At 48.2% G+C, this 20,760-nt stretch overlaps 1 protein-coding gene across 2 annotated transcripts in view; it reads right to left on the reverse strand.

The window, feature by feature from the left end:
* Window positions 1–18,135: 18,135 nt before the first annotated feature.
* ANKRD29 (ankyrin repeat domain 29) overlaps window positions 18,136–20,760 on the reverse strand; it is a 68,138-nt gene continuing 65,513 nt past the window's right edge. Inside the window, exon 9 of one of the 2 annotated variants that reach the window (XM_075353341.1) lies at window positions 18,136–20,709. In XM_075353341.1, the coding sequence (XP_075209456.1) occupies window positions 20,620–20,709 (90 nt within the window). In that variant the 3' untranslated portion in view covers window positions 18,136–20,619. The remainder of the gene's footprint in view (window positions 20,710–20,760) is intronic. The other variant, XM_075353339.1, reaches the window with a different exon arrangement.

Genomic DNA, 20,760 nt, shown 5'->3' on the forward strand with positions numbered 1-20,760 from the left:
AAAAGCAAGTGAATCCTTGAATTTAAAAATAACGTATCTGATTTCAAAATTTGGAAAAAGTAGATGAAATCATATGAATTTTCTCAAACAAATGTTAGTAAATAGTATGATATACTTTCAATTTATAAAATTTAGCACAAAATCTGGTAAGATTTGTATCTTTGGGTGGTACCATCTGTAAGAGAAGAACTGATTCTAGCAGCAGTCTGAATAAAAAATTGGAGACCTACGCTCAAACCCGGCAGAATATTTTGCTCATTTTTCACAAGGAACTCGACCTTTACACAAAATTATATTATGTATCAGTCCCTGGGTATCATGAAGCCCAGACAAAGAAGAAAATATTTGCTGATTCTGAAGGAATAACCTACAAGTAAAGGACATAGCTGCATCCCAAAGGTTAAACTTGAAAAAAGAAAAAGAAACGGGAGTGGACTTATAAGGAGAAAGGCACTCATAGGACACTAAAAGTAGATAACAAAGTCCTGGGGAGTGGATAATAAATCTAAATATACCCGCTCCTTCCCCCGCTAAGTGAGCCTCAGGTAGCCCACTCACCTTTATGTGTTGTGGTCAGAACACAACATGTACACACGTGGTCAAAATTGTTGGTACCCCTCGTTTAAGGAGAGAAAAAAAACAATGGTCAGAGCAATTACTTGAATCTGACAAAAGTAATAATAAATTAAAAATCTATGAAAATGAACAAATGAAAGTCAGACATTACTTTTCAACCATGCTTTCACAGAATTTTTAAAAAAATAAAAGTCATGAAATAGGCCTGGACAGAAATAATGGTACCCTTAACTTAATATTTTGTTGCACAAGCTTTTGAGGCAATCACTGCAATAAAATGGTTCCTGTAACTGTCAATGAGACTTCTGCACCTCTCGACAGGTATTTTGGCCCACTCCTCAAGAGCAAACTGCTCCAGTTGCCTTGTTTTTGAAGGTTGCCTTTTCTAGATGCCATGTTTCAGCTCTTTCCAAAGATGGTCAATAGGATTTAGGTCAGGGCTCATAGAAGGCCACTTTAGAATAGTCCAATGTTTTCCTCGTAGCCATTCTTGGGTGATTTTAACTGTGTGTTTTGGGTCATTATCCTGTTGCAAGACCCATGACCTGCGACTGAGACCACGATTTCTGACACTGGGCAGTACATTTCTTGATAGTCTTGAAATTTCATTGTACCCTGTACAGATTCAAGACACCCTGTGCCAGATATAGCAAAGCAGCCCCAGATCATAACAGAGCCTCTTCCATGTTTCACAGTAGGGATAGTGTTCTTTTCTTGATATGCTTCTGTGCCGCCCCCGTGCCAGCTGCCGGCGCTGCTCGGGCCCGGACCTTCCGGTGTGGTGGCTCGAGGGTCTCCGGACTAGGGGATCTCGCGGACACACCGAATTAATGGGGGGGGACATAGATGTACGTGCTAGGCCGTAGTAAGTTCGTGACACCACCCACGATGTGTGGTGAGGTGGACACCACCGCAGCTGTTATGGGGCACCCGGGGGAGATGTTGTGCAGCAAGTTGTTAACCCCTCCGTGGGCAGGGATGGTGGCCCTGGGACCCGGTTGGTCAGTGCTGGGGATGGCGACCACAGGGGGTGCTGGTGTACTCACTGTTAGTAAAACACACAAGTCTCTGGTAAACCAAGGTGGTGGTGGCTGGTGCCGTGGCCGGTTGCGTTCAGGTCCCCTACCCGGCTGGTGGTCTCTATCCGTTTCCTGCACTGCTTTGTGTAAGGTGGACTTTCCTAGTGTGAAACTCAGGAGTCCACTCCCGGCTGGATGTGGCCTAAGGAACCATGCCTGCAGATGCATGCCCGTGGGATCTATGGGCCCTGGCGGTGACCTCTTATCCCTAATCAGTGGGCTGTTGTCTTCTATGAGGGACTTTGAGTGGGACAGGACCTCTAGTCCTGGCCTCAATCGGTTAATTAACCAGTGCCACTTGATTCTGGTCCTGGCTTCAGGGTCCGAGTACCCCCCTTTGTGCTCCGGTTTCCGGGTCGGTTCCCCGGGTCGGTACCGGTGGGCTACAACCCTGTCCCGGTCCACCTCGGTTCCACTGAGCTGTCTTCCCGTCTCCTGCTGACGGAGACCACCGTCTGCCTCTTAGCCAGTGGCACCAGGGCTCCAACCCTGGCACCGTTCAACTTGAACTTTCCTGCTGGAGCTACACTTAGCTCCAGCCCACACTCCTCTCCAAACTGAACCACAAACTAATCTTCTTCTTTTCCGGCTGTCTAGACCCCTGGGTGAGCGTGTCCCAACCTGGTCATGCCCACTGGTATGTCTATCTTTCCCTAAGGGGGGGGGTGACAAGGGTTTCTGGTTGGCTGTATGTTTCCTAGAGAGGGAACGGTGTAATGCGGGGGCCTAACTGTGACTACCTGGTTTTGCCAGGGCATCACACTTCATTTTTCCATCTGTGAACATAGAGCTGATGCTTGCCAAAAAGCTCCATTTTTGTCTCATCTGTCCATAGGACATTCTCCCAGAAGCTTTGTGGCTTGTCAACATGTAGAATGGCAAATTCCAGTCTGGCTTTTTTATGATTTTTTTTTCAACAATGGTATCCTCCTTGGTCATCTCCCATGAAGTCCACTTTGGCTCAAACAACGACGGATGGTGCGATCTGCAGGGCCACCATCAGGGCATTACAACCATGACAGGTGTATGGGGCCCAGTAAAGAGGGGGGTCTGGCCGAGCCTGGGGTAATTACTTAACTTAATTAAGCCCCGGGCTGGCCAGACCCCCCTCTTCACCAGGCCCCAGTCACAGCCGCAGCAGAGGGGCCCAGCAGTGTCTCTTTGGCTATAATAGATGGATAATTTGCATGCAAAGGGGTGAAGCATGCAAATTAACCATGTGCTGGACTGAAGATTGGATCAGTGGAGCAGAGGGGGCAGGGGAGGCTTGGGGAGGGGAGATGGACACCCGGTGAGCAGAAGCACACAGGGGGGCCTGGACACTCTGGCAACCCAGGCCCGCCCCTCCTCTTTCATTCTTCTACTCACCAGGACCCAAGGTCAGGAGGTGGGGACCAGAGTCATATGTAGAGGAGGTAGGCGGGTGCAGCTGACAGGGGGGGCGACTGATGTGGGGGTTCGAGGTGTCTCCCAGCAGTTGCGTGGGAGTCGGACATTCTTTGAGCCGCTGTCAAGCTGACCATGGCTCACAGAATCTGCAGCACCGGCTCCCAGGGAATAGCTGTACTAGTGTCTATTAGATGCCAGTACAACCCCTGATCTGGTAATGTCAGCAGTGTGATTCGGTCAGCTGATCACACTCCTGTCATCACTAGGTGCCACAAAGGTGCAAACAAAGCAGATGGAAAGTGCTCCAATGGAGCTAAAGACACCGAAGATTGATTGTAATTAGGGGACGGAGGAGGGTGTGTGTATGTGGAGCAAGGGCCACTTTAGAACCCAGAATGGGAAGCAATGGTGTGGTAAGTGCACACACAGTATGGTGACCGAATGGAAGGAGAGTACAGGTATCCATGGGTTAAATTTAAAGACACAGTATTGGGAGCATGAGGGTGGGATGGGTGAGGATACAGTATGAAAAGTGAGGGGGATGGGTGCGGACACCGTATGGGATGTGAGGAGGATGGGTGTAGACATAGTATGGGAAGGAAGTGAGAGGGGATGGGTTCAGACACAGTATGAAATGTAAGGGGAGGATGGGTGTGGACACAGTATGATGGAGGAATGGGTGTGGACACAGTATGAAAAGTGAGGGAAGGATGGGTGTGGAGATAGTATGAAAAGTGAGGGGAGATGGTAGTGGATACAGTATGAAAAGTGAGGGGGGATGGGTGCTGACACAGTTTGAAAAGAGAAAGGGGATGGGTGCGGTCAGAGTATGGAAAGTGAGGGGGATGGGTGCGGACATAGTATGAGAAGTGAGAGGAGGATGGGTGCTGACACAGTATGGGTAGTGAGCAGGAATGGGTGCGGACACAGCATGAGGAGGGGGAATGCGTGCAGACACAGTATGAGGAGTGAGGTGGAATGGGTGTGGACACAGCATGAGGAGGGGGATGGGTGCAAACACAAAATGAAAAGAGAGGGGGATGGGTTCGGACACAGTATGAGGAGGGGGATGGGTGCGGACATAGTATGTGAAGCAAGGAGGTTATGACTACGGAGGTCATAATAAGACCGTATGGGATGAGAAAAATGGCACATAATAAAGACTGGGTTGGGTGGGAGCGGGATGGATGCAGACATGACTGGGTAGTGTGGTTGGTGACGGTTTGTAGAAAATACTTCATTGGGAGATAGTGTGAGGCCACAGCAAGGAGGGGACAGTATGGTGAGAATGGGAGAGTGTGATGAGATTGAACAGAATAGCGACTGGTCAGTTTAGGAGGACATAGTGTAGAGCAGGGGTCCCCAGGTCCCCAACTCCAGTCCTCAAGTGCCAAGTGCCACCAACAGTGCATGTTTTCAGGGGTTCCTTAGTATTGCACAGGTGATAATTGAATCACCTGCACAGGTGATCATTCCAACACCCATGCAATGCTAAGGAAATCCTAAAAACATACACTGTTGGTGGCCCTTGAGGACTGGAGTTGGGGAACTCTGATGTAGAGGAGTGTGAAGAGAGGTCCAAGTATGGAAAGGAGAGGGCAGTGTGGAGGGCATGTAACATAAGAGAGACTGTGTGCATCATGTTTTGTGCAGGGAACACAATGAGGGGAAATTATCTATTCAGGAGTGCAGGGTGGGGCAGATATTTTTATTCAGGGACATTATGATACTCTTATTTTTCAGGCATCGTATTGGGATGTGCTGCAGAAAAATTGGAAAAGATGGAAGTCTGCAGAGATGAGCTGTGGCCATGAAAATTCATCATGGCATCTGGACAAGAAAAAGAAAAGAAAAAGAACGTCTCTTCAGAGACCACGTCATCTATAAGGTACCTGGATATAAATGTGTATTTGTGATACTGACTAATTCATACCAGTACTGTGGTTCTTGTATGGTCTGATAATGACTGATAACTGCAACTCCCAGTATCTTCTTACCATTGTTAAGGACATACTGGAAGTTTTAGGTTCATGCGATAAATATATATACAGGGCTGACCTGACATTACAATTGATAAACATGTATGAATTTTTGTGATGTATTCCTGTACTGATGAGGGTTTTGATGATGTTTCTGTATTAATAGGGGGTTAAATTGATGTGTTTCTGTACCTATGGTGATTCTGATGATGAGTTTCTGGACTGATGAACATTTTGATGCTTTGTTTCTGTACCTACGGTGGTTCTTGTGATGTGTTTCTGTGCCTATCCTATGGTAGTTGTGGTGATGTATTTCTGTACTGATGAGTTTTGATGCTTTGTTTCTGTAGCTATGGTGGTTCTGTTGATGTATTTTTGTACTGATGAGGGTTTTGATGCTTCGCTTCTGTTCCTATGGTGGTTGTGGTCATGTATTTCAGTACTGATGGGTATTTTGATGCTTTGTTTCTGTACCTATGGTGGTTGTGGTGATGTATTTCTCTACCTATGGTGGTTTTTGGTGATGTATTTTTGTACTGATCAGATTTTTGATGCTTTGTTTCTGTATCTATGGTGGTTCTGGTAATGTGTTTCTGTACTGAAGAGGGTTTTGATGCTGTGTTACTGTATTGATGGGGGCTCAAGTGATGTATTTCTGTACCTCTCGTGGCTCTCAGTTGATGTATTCCTCTGCGGTTATAAGTCCTGGTCCTGTACAAATGTACTAGTTCAGAACTTGGGAGGGAGGGGTTCGGGAAGACAGCAGTGAACAAGCAGTTCTTCAGCAATGCTTATGTGAGCTTTTGGCTACATAGATCTCTATTGCATGTCTTTTTAAAATGAAAGTACAGTGTAATTCACACTAACCAGTCTTTCTTGATATAAACATATTTGACAGTATGAGGTTTTGTATGACTTTATTTATTGGGCAAAGCATATTAACAGATGAACACATTTTTTTGTGATGAGACATAGATAACAATCAGACCACATGTTATTAATAATTAATGCAAAAATCTGGGTAATTACAAAGGGTTCACTTACTTTTTTTGCAACTGTAATTCCTGTACTATTGCCCAATAGGTCATGCTTGTTGTAATCTGCCATTGCATAAACATAGCTGTATTCAGTTATTACAGGACGTGCAATGAAGCATAAAAAGTCATTTCTACCCACTCTGGGAAATAGTATAGTGCTTTTTATGAGCTATCATGAACTTTATGATCAATTATGATTTTCTAGTCATAGTGTTGTTAGTGAATTTTATATTCATATTGTTTGCTAGACTCTAGATCACTATATTCTGCCAAATGTGTCCATAGGATTTAAATCATTGGAAAGCCAACCAGAAATGAAGAAACTTCATAATTACTTGCTGTTAGGTGCTGAATGGTGGTATTATTAGAGGCATGGTGTGTGATCCTCTGCAAGTTTAGAGTGACCAGGGATGTGCACAGCGAGATAAACCTCAGAGTATTGCAGGAGCCACACAAAACACATTATCATCAGTTTATGAATTTAGTCGGAGAGGCTAGTGCTAGCGTTCCAGAGTGCTAGATTACATTACAATAAATGGATACATTTTCTGATTTACTTTTTTTCATGCTTTTTCTTTTCTTTTTTTAACCGATAAAAAGCAAGGAAAATGCATCCCAGCAAAGTCTATGAGTCTTGTGATGTGCTGTGCCCACAGTGCTTCTTTTTTCCTTGCTTTTTTTGTTGCTGAAAAAAGAAGCGACATGTCAATTGTTTCTGCTTTTGTTCCTGCTTTTTTCCCCCTCTCTCAATACATATGAAGAAGCATGAAAAGAAGCATGGCAAGAAGCGTGAAAATAAGCATCAAAAGAAGCATGAAAATAAGCATGAAAAAGGCATGAAAAGAAGCATGAAAAAAAGCATGAAAAAAAGCATGAAAAGAAGCATGAAAAGAACCATGAAAAAAGCATGAAAAAAGCATGAAGAGAAGCATGAAAAGAAGCATGAAAAAAGCATGAAAAAAAAGCATGAAAAGAAGCATGAAAAGAAGCATGAAAAAAGCATGAAAAAAAGCATGAAAAGAAGCATGAAAGCATGAAACAAAGCATGAAAAGAAGCATGAAAAGAAGCACAATAAATCAGCTTTTTTATGTGCTGAAAAAAGCAGTGTGGGCACAGCTTCACTACAGTACAATGAGCCTGAATTATTAAAAAATATTAAAATGTCAGTATCCATGATATGTGCATCACAAAGTAGTAATCATGTACCTCACCACTCGAAAATATTGATTTGCCAATTTTTCCATTAGTAAAATACTATTAAAACTTCTTTTTATATTCACAGCACACCACATGGAAGACAGAGTAACCACCTCTCAGTAATTAGCAGCTAGCTCTTCTCCAGCAAGTGGTGTGTAGTGGCGAGCGCACAAGCCTGACGGGAACAGGACTTGTCATAAGCGAACATGCAGGCTGCACACCTTGAGGTCTGTGATCTGTCAGATGGGGTTGGAGCCAACTGAATGGTTGTTAAACAAGTGTCCACCTACACAGAACATCTTGACGGTTTTGTCAGGGTTTCAGGACAATTGAACGTAAAATCACATCTGGGTCACATTTTCTTATGGACAAAAACCACCCACCAGTTTTTATAAACCAAACCCCCGTCAACCACCTGAATTTTTTGTTGCCCACGAACATTTACATACCCGCTCCTAATTCGTAATATTAAAGCAACAGTAACCAAAATCAAAGGTATATTACCCAGATCTGCTGTCCACAGTATATAACACCATAGATAACCAAGTGATAAATCTCTGGGTACAGATAAGGTAGTAGCTGTTGTTTGCAGTCCTATGTAACACCAGATAATACAGAGATAGCTCTCTGAATACATCTGTTTTCTTTTTGTGCAGCCACCATATTTCTTAGTGAGAGCTCTGTGAATGTGTTAGTTGACACAGCTTCTGCTAGCAGATTTTGTGCTGGCAGTCAACCTGCTACATTATGTTAAAGCAAAGCAGGTTATCACAATTCAGGAAGACTTCAGCAGCGCACATTGAGATCTGCTACAAGCGGAAAGATGTCACAGTGCAGGACAACTTCAGTCACACTCTAGGGCGTACATAGAAATCAGGGGGCCCAATAGCAGAAGTTCTAATTGTGCCTCCCCCCACCCCCCAAAATAAATAACTAAATAAATGTAAGAATAAATAATTTTAACCTGGGTCACAGAAAAGCATATCTCACAGATTTGAAGCCCTTACAACATAATTTCCCTCCTATTGAAGTCCCAAGATTCGCCTTTCATTGCACCCATAAAGTGTGATGCCAACAAAAGTGCCCCAAAAACATTGCACAATACCCCCAGAGTGAATTCCTCCACAGTACCCTACACACACACACACACACACACACACAGTATGATGACCCTACTGTACCCCCAACAACTACCCCGGCAAAATATGGTGATGCCAAGACAGTATGGTCCCCAAATGTGACACCCCCCCACACAGCCCTCTATGCAATATAATGGGAATACAAACAATATAATAGACCTCACACCTCTTGACAATGTATAATGACCCCCACTAGCCATTTAAACAGTATAATAGCCTCCACACAGCCCTACACAAAATAGAATGGACCTCACACAAACCTTCACACTGTATAATTGCTTGTGTACAGTATAATGGCCCTCAAATAGCCCTCCATAATGTATAAAGGCTCCCTCATAGTCCTCCAAATAGTATAATGGCCTCCACTTAGCCTTTCATATAGTATAATGCCCCCTCCCCATAGCCCTTCACATAGAATAATGAACACCCCATAGTTCTCCATATAGAATAATACATATGTAGTGCCCCTAAACCCTTCAGGAGCTACAAGGTACTGTATCCTATCAAAGATGCAGGACCTACCCACAGGAACCTGGAAGACTAGTGCCGGAAACACCAAAACATACTATAATCCCAGTTTTCCCCATCCCCAACAACTGGTGACAGACTAGAAATGGACCCAATGTATGGCCACCCAGGGGTGGAACCGATCCAGTCCACTAAACGACGATCAGGTGCGAAGGAACAGTCAGAGTTTGAGTCAGTAAGTGTAAGTGAGAGGAGTCGGATGTGACCGCACTGACGGGAGTGTGTGACAGTGACCTGACGGTCCAGGCGTGTGGTTGCTGGTGGAGTACGGAGGAGTGCTCCCGGAACCATAGCACCGACAGGGTACAGAGCCCTAGGTCAGGCAAACGCTCCAGGCAGACCTGATAAAATCTGCACAGTGAGGGGACCATCCAGGGCTTCACTGACCGTAAAGTCCAGAGGCACCAGCAGTGATGGGAGAACCAGGGACCAGAACAGAACACCAACCCTAGAGGGCTCAAACTGCCGCCGTACGGACTAAAGACTGAGAGACAACTAGGAGGGGACCCCCAGATGCTCCAAGCCACAGGACTTACCAACTTGAAAAAGGTGCAGGGGAAAGAAGCCACCGGGTCACTTAAACAGCACTAGGACTAAAGGAACCAGCGGTGAACACCAGCATTCCTCTGGGAACCAGTCATCAAGTTGCCGTGAGTAAAGAACCCAGTTACACTGCAATCCCTTATGTGGCCTACCTTCTTTCACGCCTAACTCCGTCACCTACCCCCCTGGGGCCCAGACCCTACTTGCAGAGGGCCCAACATCCAGGCTGCCACCAACATCAGAACCAGCGGTGTGAAACTGAGCAGCTGCAAAACCTCAACCCGCAAGTAGCGTCACGATACAAACTTTGTAAATATTCCCCTGTACATAACCCCCTTCAATGCGACCCCCAGGGTCATGGAACCGGGCAACGGCCACCCAGTGAACTGTCCCCGTAAATATACGGCCCGGGACCGAGTACCCCATAACCCAGGGCGGCACACATACCCCCTAGTCCTCCATATAGTTGTCATGCTTGGTCTCAGTGCGACACCCCCACACGCTCCTGGTGCCATGCTACAGTGGGGGCACTGCTTTCCTCACCTGCCCGCCGGTTCCATGCACCCTGTTCCTGCCTTGGGGTCTGCTGTGGCCTCCTCCTGCTTCCAGGCCACAGGCAAACCGTCTGCGAGTGCCCATAGGGTGTGCGCACGGCCATGCCCCTGTTCTTAAAGTGCCGGTGTCCCATTACCTGGAAGTGATCCTTGAGATGAGCTATTACCCTGAAAGTATTTAAGCCTACCTCCACTTAGGGGAGGCTCCTGAGCAACATTGCCTATAATTAGTGTGTTGCTTGTTCTCAGGTCCCTTACCTGCTACTGTGTCTAGTTCAGTGTTTTGTGTCCTAGTACCAATGTCTTGTTCGGCTAATCTGTATCTTCTTAGAGCCTGCTTGCTGCCACTACCTCCGTGCTGCCACGTCTAAATTACCACCTCCATGCTGCCATGGCTGAATTACCAGCTCTGTGCCGCCACATCTGAGTATTCACATCTGTGCTGCCACATGTGAGCATACCCGTACTGGACATCAGAGTCTCACAAGTCCATCAGAGCCGACTCCACTGGTCCTGGCTGTCGTGCATTGAGGCCACCTGGGGAGGCGCCTGATAATCTCTGTATAGGGGTTAGCTCCTCCAGGTGAATCCGGTGTATGGCCCGATGGGTCCTCTCCCAGACGCTCACCGCCCCTCAGCGACCATAACAATAGTATAATGCACACCCCATGGTCCTCTACATAGAATAATGCACCCCCCTAATCCTCCATATAAAATTCAAATCCCATAGTAATCTATATAGTATTATGGCCACCAGTGTACTCATTGATTTTAAAAAAATATACTCACCTCCCATCATTCCCTGCTGCTCCAGTCTTCGTGGTGAGTGTTCTGTAGCTCTGCTCATCTCAGCTTAGCGTGCTCACTGCGCTGGGACATCAAACATCGAGGGAGAATGATTGATGGAGGAGGGAGCATCAGCAGAGCGCTCCCTCTTTCATCAATCAAAATTCAGTTGATGGGCGAGGGGCGGTGCTGCCACTGGCACTGGGCCCCCTCAGCATACCGGCCCCATAGCGGCTGCGTGGTCCACCGCCACTGCCCCACATATTCAGCTCTGCAGAGTTCTTCTACACTATGATTAGCTGTAGCAGAGCTGAATGTGTGTGGCCGAAGTCTTCCACTGTTGTGATAACCTTCTGACTTTAGATAATCATTTGACACAAGGTAAGGTTTTAATACTAGAGGCAGGTTAGAACCGTACTGATGGGTACACCTTGTCGCGGAAGCATGGCTTTTATGCTTTTTTGATCAAATTAGCATGAACTAAGTACTCTATGGGATTTACATGTACTATTACCATTTACTTATTAACTTGCTGTAAGGTATATGCTCATTTTTTTTTTTTTTTCTCTTGGGTTTTGACTTTAGATAATGTAGCAGGTTAAAGGCAGCACAAAATGTGTTATCATAAGTTTTGTCAACTAACCAACATACAGTGCTCTTATCAAGGAATATGGTGGCTGCCCATTGAAACACAATGTAAGCAGCCCATAGCTCCTCACTGTGGGGGGCGCTAAGTTGGAGAGGGACCTGGTCAGAGTCAGGAGGAGCAACATTTTGCACACCCCTGAGAGACACCTCAGCTCAGCTAACCTCATGGCAGAAGCAGCCTTTTAATATGCGAGGTGGTAAGAATGTTAGGAAGAGTAAACTATATGTGCAACTGTGGCGCCCTGGACAAGCCAGGTAGTCACAGGTACTACACCAACACACTCTACACCCCGGATAGGCACACCCAAGTCAAACACAAATCCTTGTTGCCTTCCTCCAGGGGCTGCTGTCTACACCAGGGGGTGGGCCAGGCGGTTGGACCCGCCCACCGAGGAGTTCACAGTCTTGGAGGCGGGAAGAGTTGGAGATCTGTTTTGGAAAGGGAAGTGGTAGTAGAGGAGACTGACCATGTCCGGGTGTGTGGCCCGGGCACTCAGCAAGGTTGGCAGACGGTGGTGACCATCTGCAGGGGAGGCTGATTGGAGTGAACCGTAAGGACCGGGGACGGGCGGTGGCCCACCGGTACCGGATCGGGGAGTGAAGAGAAGCCAGCACCATCCGGCAGGGCCTACGGACCCCGACCAGGCTAGGAGTCGCCGTAAAACCGGTCAAATCCATTAGCGAAGGGAACCTCCGGGGTTTCCCAGCAGCCAAGATCCGATTGAAGGCAACAGCACACACTGTAGAGGGAAACACAGTCACCGCCAAGGCTACAGTTCCCAGGGCCAGAGCCTGCGGGCAAAAAGGGGCTCCCTCAGCATCCATCCAAGCTGGGGAGCGGGTTACCGGTGGGAAGCCATTGGAACCATAAACACAACACAGGTGCAGGGAAAGGCAGTCACCATCAACCTACCGGGAGGAGAACAACCGCAGCCGCCTGTGGGACCCGTCCATCCAGCCGTTTGTTTGACCAGAGACTCTGTGTGAATTACTGGCTGAGTGAGTACCACTGTGCCGTGCGGCACAGCGCTGCCCCCGCGACCCTGCACCTCACCAGGCCCCGTAACCCGCCTGCCATCCCTACCCCTCACCGGGCCCCGGGACAACCAACCCCCCTACCCACGGAGGGGAGAAAACAACATCCAAGCTGCTCCCTGTCATCGCTCCCGGGATCCCCGTCCAGAGCAGCGGTGGTGTCACAACCTCACCACAATTGTGGGTGGCATCACGGACAATATCCCCAAACCACACACCAACCCCCCTTTCACTCACAGGCGAGGAACGCCGCTCTTGTCCCCGGGATCCGGCACACTGCTCGAGCAACCACCGAGCAGCAGCCGGACCCAAGCAGTGGGTGAGCGCAGCGTCCCCTCCTCCGCCCGCGACAACTTGGCGTCACGAACAGGATCTACCGCTCTGCCGTCTGGTAGAGGTGCGCCTTGTGACCGCCGGAGGTGTCCGGCCGAAAAATTTGAGAAGCCGCCATTTTGGGCACGAAAAGTCCCCGCTCGAGCGTCTTCCCGAGTAGTGGAGGCGCGAAAGCTGAAACCCCCCCCCCTGTAGAGGAGGAGCCGGAAAAAGACTAAGGGGGATGGAAACAAGATGTCTGCACCCGACGGAGCCGCTGGAGGAGCGGTGGTCGCAGCCGCATGTAACTAGCGCTGCAGCGTGCAGGGACGCCAGGACTCTGCTGAAACACGTTCCTGGATCCAGAAGCAAGATGTGCCAGGAGCTCCCGGCCCAAGTCCACTTCATGCTGGCGAAGTGGACGTCGGAGATGAAGGGCCTGGCCGCAACCGTTTGGGCATCTGAAGTGGAGGTGGTCTCAGAGGAGCGGGTAAGCGACCCACGCCCCTATATCCCCGAGGGATTGGTCGATACGGCTGAGGGGCCCAGCCTGCTGCCGTCCACCACGCTACCTCCCTCACTGCCCATGCCCGAGGCCAACGTCCCGACAGACCTGTTGCCCCTGCCACCGGTAGCGGAGCCCGCAGCGTCTGTGGAAAAGGGCCCAGACCTGCGGCCCCTGGGCCTTACCTTTACCACCGCCCTGGCTCCCGTCCCAGCTTTCATCCCGACTGCGACGGAGATGACGACGGCCCCAGCAGTCCGCCCGGCCGCAGCGGAGGCGATCCTCGACCAGAGGCCAGCACCGCAAGTCCCATCAACCGCTCCCAGACCCCGGGCCTCGGCTGAGGCACGGCAGGGATGCAGCTGCCAGGAGGCAGAGCAGGCCACGTCACAGCGGGGTCCCTCATTACCGAAGGTACCGGTCGTAGCCGGCACGGAGGGACTCTGGCTGGGCCCATCCCCCACACCGCCTGAACCGGAGCAAGCAGAAAGTGCTCCGCACCGGGAGCGGCAGCAAAGGCAGCTGCGCCGCGGGATTGCTGATTAAGAAAGAAAAGTTAGAGCATGGTAGCGGTTCCCGGTTACCTTGGTGTTGGTCCCCATTGGGACTCTGCTGACGTTCCAGATGGCCCTCAAGGCTAAGGAGTCCGGTTGGAGGAGCAGTCGTACCCGCATCATCGGCAGCTGAAAATGGAGTCCTGTGGGACAGTGTCTACCCTGTGTGAGGGTGGCGTTGGGGGCTCGTGCTGTTCGATGGTGGACTGTGGGAAAGCTACAGGAGGAAGCTGTACAGGAGCCAGGTGTTGTGGATGGCCCCTGGGACCCAGCTGACAGTTCGCGTTGGGACCCTATGGCAAGTCTCCGTCGGGACCCTACAGTTTTGTTTGTGGTAGCCCGTTGTCTACAAAGCACTGTTGTCCCCGTAGGGACTGTCTGCAAACCGTTGCGTAAGAGACTTCTTACGGACAAGCCCGAGAACTTGCAGGGCAACCACAAACTTAGTGGAATGTAAATAAAAATGTTTTTGGCTTGACACTGTTACCGCCTCCGGAGAGGCTGATTTGGGAGGATGGGCCTGGAGGAAAGAGATGGCCCAGGCCCGCCACTACCGTAACCGGTGGCAAACCTCCGGGGGTTCAGGGGTCCCCTTGGACGCGGGTCCCCTGAAAGAGACAGAACCCGCTCGGGCAACTTGGTGCTGGACTAGGGTCAAGGGATGCTGCCCGCTTCTTAGGGGCAACATCAGGGCTAGGTTGTTTGGGTGGGAGAAGAGCAAAAGCCGTACCGTTGAAATTGTTTATAATGTTTTTATATGTGCTTTTACCATTTTACTCTTTTTCAGTTGTGAAAATAATGGACGGGCAGCCCGCAGACGGTCTGCATTTTACTAAGGGGGAATGTGGCGCCCTGGACAAGCCAGGTCGTCACAGGTACTACACCAACACACCCTACACCCCGGATAGGCACACCCAAGTCAAACACAAATCCTTGTTGCCTTCCTCCAGGGGCTGATGTCCACGCCAGGGGGTGGGCCAGGCGGTTGGTCCCGCCCACCGAGGAGTTCACAGTCCTGGAGGCGGGAAGAGTTGGAGATCAGTTTTGGAGAGTGAAGTGGTAGTAGAGGAGACTGACCGTGTCCGGGTGTGTGGCCCGGGCACTCAGCAAGGTTGGCAGACGGTGGTGACCGTCTGCAGGAGAGGCTGATTGGAGTGAACCGTAAGGACCGGGGACGGGTGGTGGCCCACCAGTACCGGATCGGGGAGTGAAGAGAAGCCAGCACCATCCGGCAGGGCCTACGGACCCCGACCAGGCTAGGAGTCGTCGTAAAACCGGTCAAATCCGTTAGCGAAGGGAACCTCTGGGGTTTCCCAGCAGCCAAGACCCGATTGAAGGCAACAGCTCACACCGTAGAGGGAAACACAGTCACCGCCAAGGCTACAGTTCCCAGGGCCAGAGCCTGCGGGCAAAAAGGGGCTCCCTCAGCATCCATCCAACCTGGGGAGCGGGTTACCGGTGGGAAGCCATTGGAACCGTAAACACAACACAGGTGCAGGGAAAGGCAGTCACCATCAACCTACCGGGAGGAGAACAACCGCAGCCGCCTGTGGGACCCGTCCATCCAGCCGTTTGTTTGACCAGAGACTCTGTGTGAATTACTGGCTGAGTGAGTACCACCATGCCGTGCGGCACAGCGCTGCCCCCGCGACCCTGCACCTCACCAGGCCCCGTAACCCGCCTGCCATCCCTACTCCTCACCGGGCCCCGGGACAACCAACCCCCCTACCCACGGAGGGGAGAAAACAACATCCAAGCTGCTCCCTGTCATCGCTCCCGGGATCCCCGTCCAGAGCAGCGGTGGTGTCACAACCTCACCACAACCGTGGGTGGCGTCACGGACAATATCCCCAAACCACACACCAACCCCCCTTTTCACTCACGGGTGAGGAACGCCGCTTGAGTCCCCAGGATCCGGCACACGGCTCGAGCCACCACCGAGCAGCAGCAGCAGCCGGACCCGAGCAGGGGGTGAGCGCAGCGTCCCCTCCTCCGCCCGCGACACAACAATTTATCCATCCTGAGACTGTATAGAAATCTCTAGATGGCTCTATGTAAATGAATGCGAGGTGGCTGAGGGTTGGCCATATACAACTCTACTTCTTGGGAAATGTACTCTGTAGGCACAAAGGAAGAGATGATAAAAAAATTCAGGATGTAAACATTACTATACCACAAGAATGGCTGCTAGAGCTGAAGGAAACTAAATCTAAAAAAAGCTAATAGAGGAATTTGGGGACACCATATGTAAGAAAGTGGACTGGGTCCTGTTATGTTGCTTCCCTTGAAAACACCAATTGTGTCATTGTATTTTCATGTAGTGTAATGTGAATTGTGTCTTGTGTCTTTTGAACATAGTGCATCATGTGAATTGTAATGTAATGTATCTGTATTAGGAAAAGGTGACATATACTGTATATATAGTATCAAATAATGTAAGGTACCATGTATAGGAAGTATTATATGTGGGTGACAGACTTTAGCATAAGAGTTAGTTAAGCGTTGGGACTAGCCCACAATGGGAGGGGTTAGTTGAAAAGGAAAAAGGTAACGGGTCAGGACTAACTGAGACGTGCCAAGAGTTGACTTTCCTGGGCAGTGTCTTCCCAAGTATCTGAGAGCACAAGTATTTACTTCAGCCATAGTAACAGAACCCCTGTCCTTCTCCTCTATGAGGAGTCGGGACATGGAGCTGCTAGAAGGGAAGGCGACCGTCACGAATTGGACTGTAACTTTAGGATGGGTTATGCTGGGACTCACAGGACCAGTAAGATGGGAAACAATCCAATGGGAACTGATAATGTGGCTCACTATTCCCTGTAAAATTGAAGCATGCGGGAAGATATGTGCCTGCTATCTGGCGTGTGAAGATGTTGATGAAAATGAACCATTAAAGGGAACCTGTCACCAGATTTGGTGACTATAAGCTGCGGCCACCACCAGTGGGCTCTTATATACAGCATTCTAACATGCTGTAAATAAGAACCCAGGCCGCAGTGTAGAACGTAAAAATCACTTTATAATACTCACCTAAATGGTCGGTGCGGTGCAGACTGGTCGAATAGGTGTCTCCGTTCTCCAGGTCCGTCGCCTCCTCTTTCGGCCCTTTTTGTCCTCCTTTATCTGAAGCCTGGGTGCATGACACATCCTATGTCATGCACACAGGCCGTCATTGAGATCTTGCGCAGGCGCACTTTGATCTGCCCTGAGCAGGGCAGATCAAAGTATTGTAGTGCGCATGCCGCAGCTTATAGTCATCAAATCTGGTGACAGGTTCCCTTTAAGTAAAGTACCATTCTTTGAAATAAACTGGTCGTCTACTTCTAGAAACGAGTGATCCTTTTGTCCAGCCAGCCAAACATCAGCGGCAACACGCGGCCAGCACAGGGGCGAATGGCCCACACTACGCAAGTCCACAGATCCAGCCAGGACCAGGTCTTTCATGGAGCGTGCTGGGCCGATCGGAACCAATCTCTCGCCCACAACTACTGCCCCATGACAATCTACACATACAGGGACACCAGATGTTTTTTTGTTTTTCTGTGCCCCAAAAACCACTTAATGTGTATAACAACAGTGTTGTTGGTAGCCCAGCCTCCTATAACAGCAGTCTGATTGTGTAATCTAAACTACCTCCTATCATAGCAGTTAGGGGTACTTCACACACACAGCGAGATCGCTACTGAGATCGCTGCTGAGTCACGTTTTTTGTGACCTCATTAGCGATCTCGCTGTGTGTGACACTGAGCAGCGATCTGGCCCCTGCTGTGAGATCGCTGCTCGTTACACACAGCCCTGGTTCGTTTTTTTATTGTTGCTCTCCCGCTGATAAGCACACATCGCTGTGTGTGACAGCGATAGAGCAATAATCCTGAATGTGCAGGGACCAGGAGCCGGCGTCTGACAGCCTGCGGTAAGCTGTAACCAAGGTAAATATCGGGTAACCAAGGTGGTTACCCGATATTTACCTTCGTTACCAGCATCTGCAGCTCTCATGCTGCCAGTGCCGGCTCCTGCTCCCTGCACACGCTAAGTTAAGCGGTGTGAGCTGGTAACTAAGGTAAACATCGGGTAACCATACCCGATGTTTACCTTAGTTACCAGTGTCCGCAGCTTCCAGACGCCAGCTCCGTGCAAGCGCAGCATCGCTTGCACGTCGCTGCTGGCTGGGGGCTGGTCACTGGTCGCTGGTGAGATCTGCCTGTTTGACAGCTCACCAGCGACCATGTAGCGATGCAGCAGCGATCCTGATCAGGTCAGATCGCTGGTCGGATCGCTGCTGCATCGCTAAAGTGTGAAGGTACCCTTACACTATGCAATATCCACCAACATGTCTGCTGACTTCTCTTCTCTGCATGTCAATTTCTTAAGAGAAAACTCTGCAACAAGTATATCCGCAGATATAATCAGCCCCAGTTTAGAGTCTTGTAAAGCTACAATTTAATAGCAATTTGTTTGTGTATCCCAATCCTCCCTGCTATAACTACAGACTGCCCTTCTTTTCTGAACTATACTGAAAATACACAATAATTTCCTTAAATTTAATATTTGCTTGTTGTTTGTTTCCAAAAAGACTATACAGTTAAAAGCTTGATATCAACATACATGTTTTTAAAGTATTGCTGTAAGTGAATGCTGCATTATATAGGTGTAGTGAATTAAACACATCATGGATGATTACTTTAAGGTCTTGCTGGCACATGTAGATGGCTCAGTATTTACAATAAAACGGTCTTAAGTAGGGATGAGCGGACCCGAGAAAGTTCAGGTTCAGTCGAACTTTAGTTAAAAGTTTGGTTCAGAACCCAGACTTGACCCGCACCTGACCCTGAACCCTGAGTAAGTTAAGGGGGACCTGAACTTTGGTGCTGTAAAATAGCTGTAAATTGGTCATAGTAAGGGAAAGGGGGCTGTAAAAGGAAGCAAAATTGTAACAGCAGGACAATTGCCTGCAAACAAATGTGGAAAGGGGATAGAAAACTAACTAACTAACTAAATAAATAAATGACCTGGGGTTTACCTTATTTTTGAGAACCAGTGCAGGTAAAGCAGACAACTGCAGGCTGCAACTGTAAGCTGTCTGCTTTATCTGTGTGTCTGGGAAGTTATCAAAAATAGAGTGGATCCCACACCATTTATTTTAAATAATTAATTGTAATAATTAAAAAAAATGGCCTGTGGTCCCGCCCCCTCCCCGTGATATCCACCCAAGGTAAAGCAGACACTTGGGGTCTGGTATTATCAGGCTGGGAAGACCAATTGTTATTGGCCCTTTTCAGCCTAAAAATAGCACCTCCCAGCCGCCCCAGAAGTTGCACATCCAACAGATATGTCAATTCTGGCGCTTTGCTGGGTTCTTGCCCTGGTGTGTTGGGAACCGGGGTAATAGTTTTGGGGTTGATGTCAGCTGTGAATTTACAGCTGGCATCAAACCCAGGGTTAGTAATGGATAGGTGATATCAGACACCCCCATTACTATCGTGGCAAGTGTAAAGTTAAAACATACACACATAGGGAGGAAAAATAGTTTCTTTGAATAAACACTCCCCCACACTCCCTCATTCATCAATTTATTCATTTTTAAAAATCCTTGAAGTTCTGACAATCCAATTTGGTAATAAAGACTCCCCCACAATCCCTTGTTCATCAAGTTATTAATTAAAAAGAAAGTTCGAATGTAAACCAATTGTATAATGTCCCACAATATCCATCAATTCCTATGGAGCTTCATTCTGACAACATTCTCAGAACTAAGCTCCATAGGAATTTATTTTTAGTTAATAAATTGGTGAAAGAGGGAGGGTGGGAGAGTCTATATTCAAAGAAACTATTTTTCCAGGTGTGTGTGTGTGTGTTTTTTAACTGTACACGTGCCAGGTTAGTAATAGGGATGACTGATAAATGCCTATCCATTGCTAACACTTATGCTTGATACCAGCTGTCAATTCATGGCTGACCAACCCCAGAAGTATTACTCTGATTGCCACCGCACCAGGGTAATCTGGAAGAGTTGGGCAAAGTACCAGAATTGTCGCATATAGTGGATGCACCACTTCTGGGGTGGCTGCAGGCTGATATTTTTAGGCTAAGAAGTGCCAAATAACCATGGGCCTTCCCAGATTAATAATACAGCCCTAGCTGTCTTCTTTACCTTGGCTTTGCTGTTTATCAACAATATGGGGTACCCCACAGCATTTTTTTTTACAATTATTTAAATAATGTAAAAAAAATGGCATGGGGACCCTTCTATTTTTGATAATCAGCCAAAGTAAAGCAGACAGCTGAGGGCTGCAGCCACCAGCTGCCTGCTTTACCTGCATTGGTTATCAAAAATAGGTGGGAGCCCAAGTCATTTTTTACAATATTTTATTTATTATTCACAGCAGCATACAGCATCTTCCCCATGATGAAAAGGTTCTTGATTCACTGTGTTGCAGCTTTTCAACAAACCATTAGCATACAAATAGCACCAGAACTCAGACACAAACTTACTTTTAAAGTCTGTGTTTGAGCCCCGGACACCCCGTGTCCTGTACGAACCCCAAACTTTACTGTTCGGACTCGCTCATCCCTAGTCTTAAGGCTTAGCTGGTAAAGTTAGGGCATGTTAAAACCCCATTTTCAAGTCTATATTTGCAATAATTTTCTACATATTATACATTAGCATACTGAGAAGAGCCAACTGAGTATTAGGCTTGCAGCAGTAAAATAGGGCAAAATAAAGAATATATTAGCCAAAAAGAATAAATATTGCATCTTAAGGCCGTAAACTCTTGATTCTGGCTGCTGTGTTTAAGAGACGTAATATTCGTTCATTTTTGGTGAGATCTGCTGGTTGTTCATTTGTCTGTAATAAAAACAGATAGAGGTAAATTACACCTTATTTTCCTACAATGTA

The sequence above is a fragment of the Anomaloglossus baeobatrachus genome, chromosome 6 (genome assembly GCF_048569485.1).
Source record: "Anomaloglossus baeobatrachus isolate aAnoBae1 chromosome 6, aAnoBae1.hap1, whole genome shotgun sequence".
Classification (NCBI taxonomy): Eukaryota; Metazoa; Chordata; class Amphibia; order Anura; family Aromobatidae; genus Anomaloglossus; species Anomaloglossus baeobatrachus.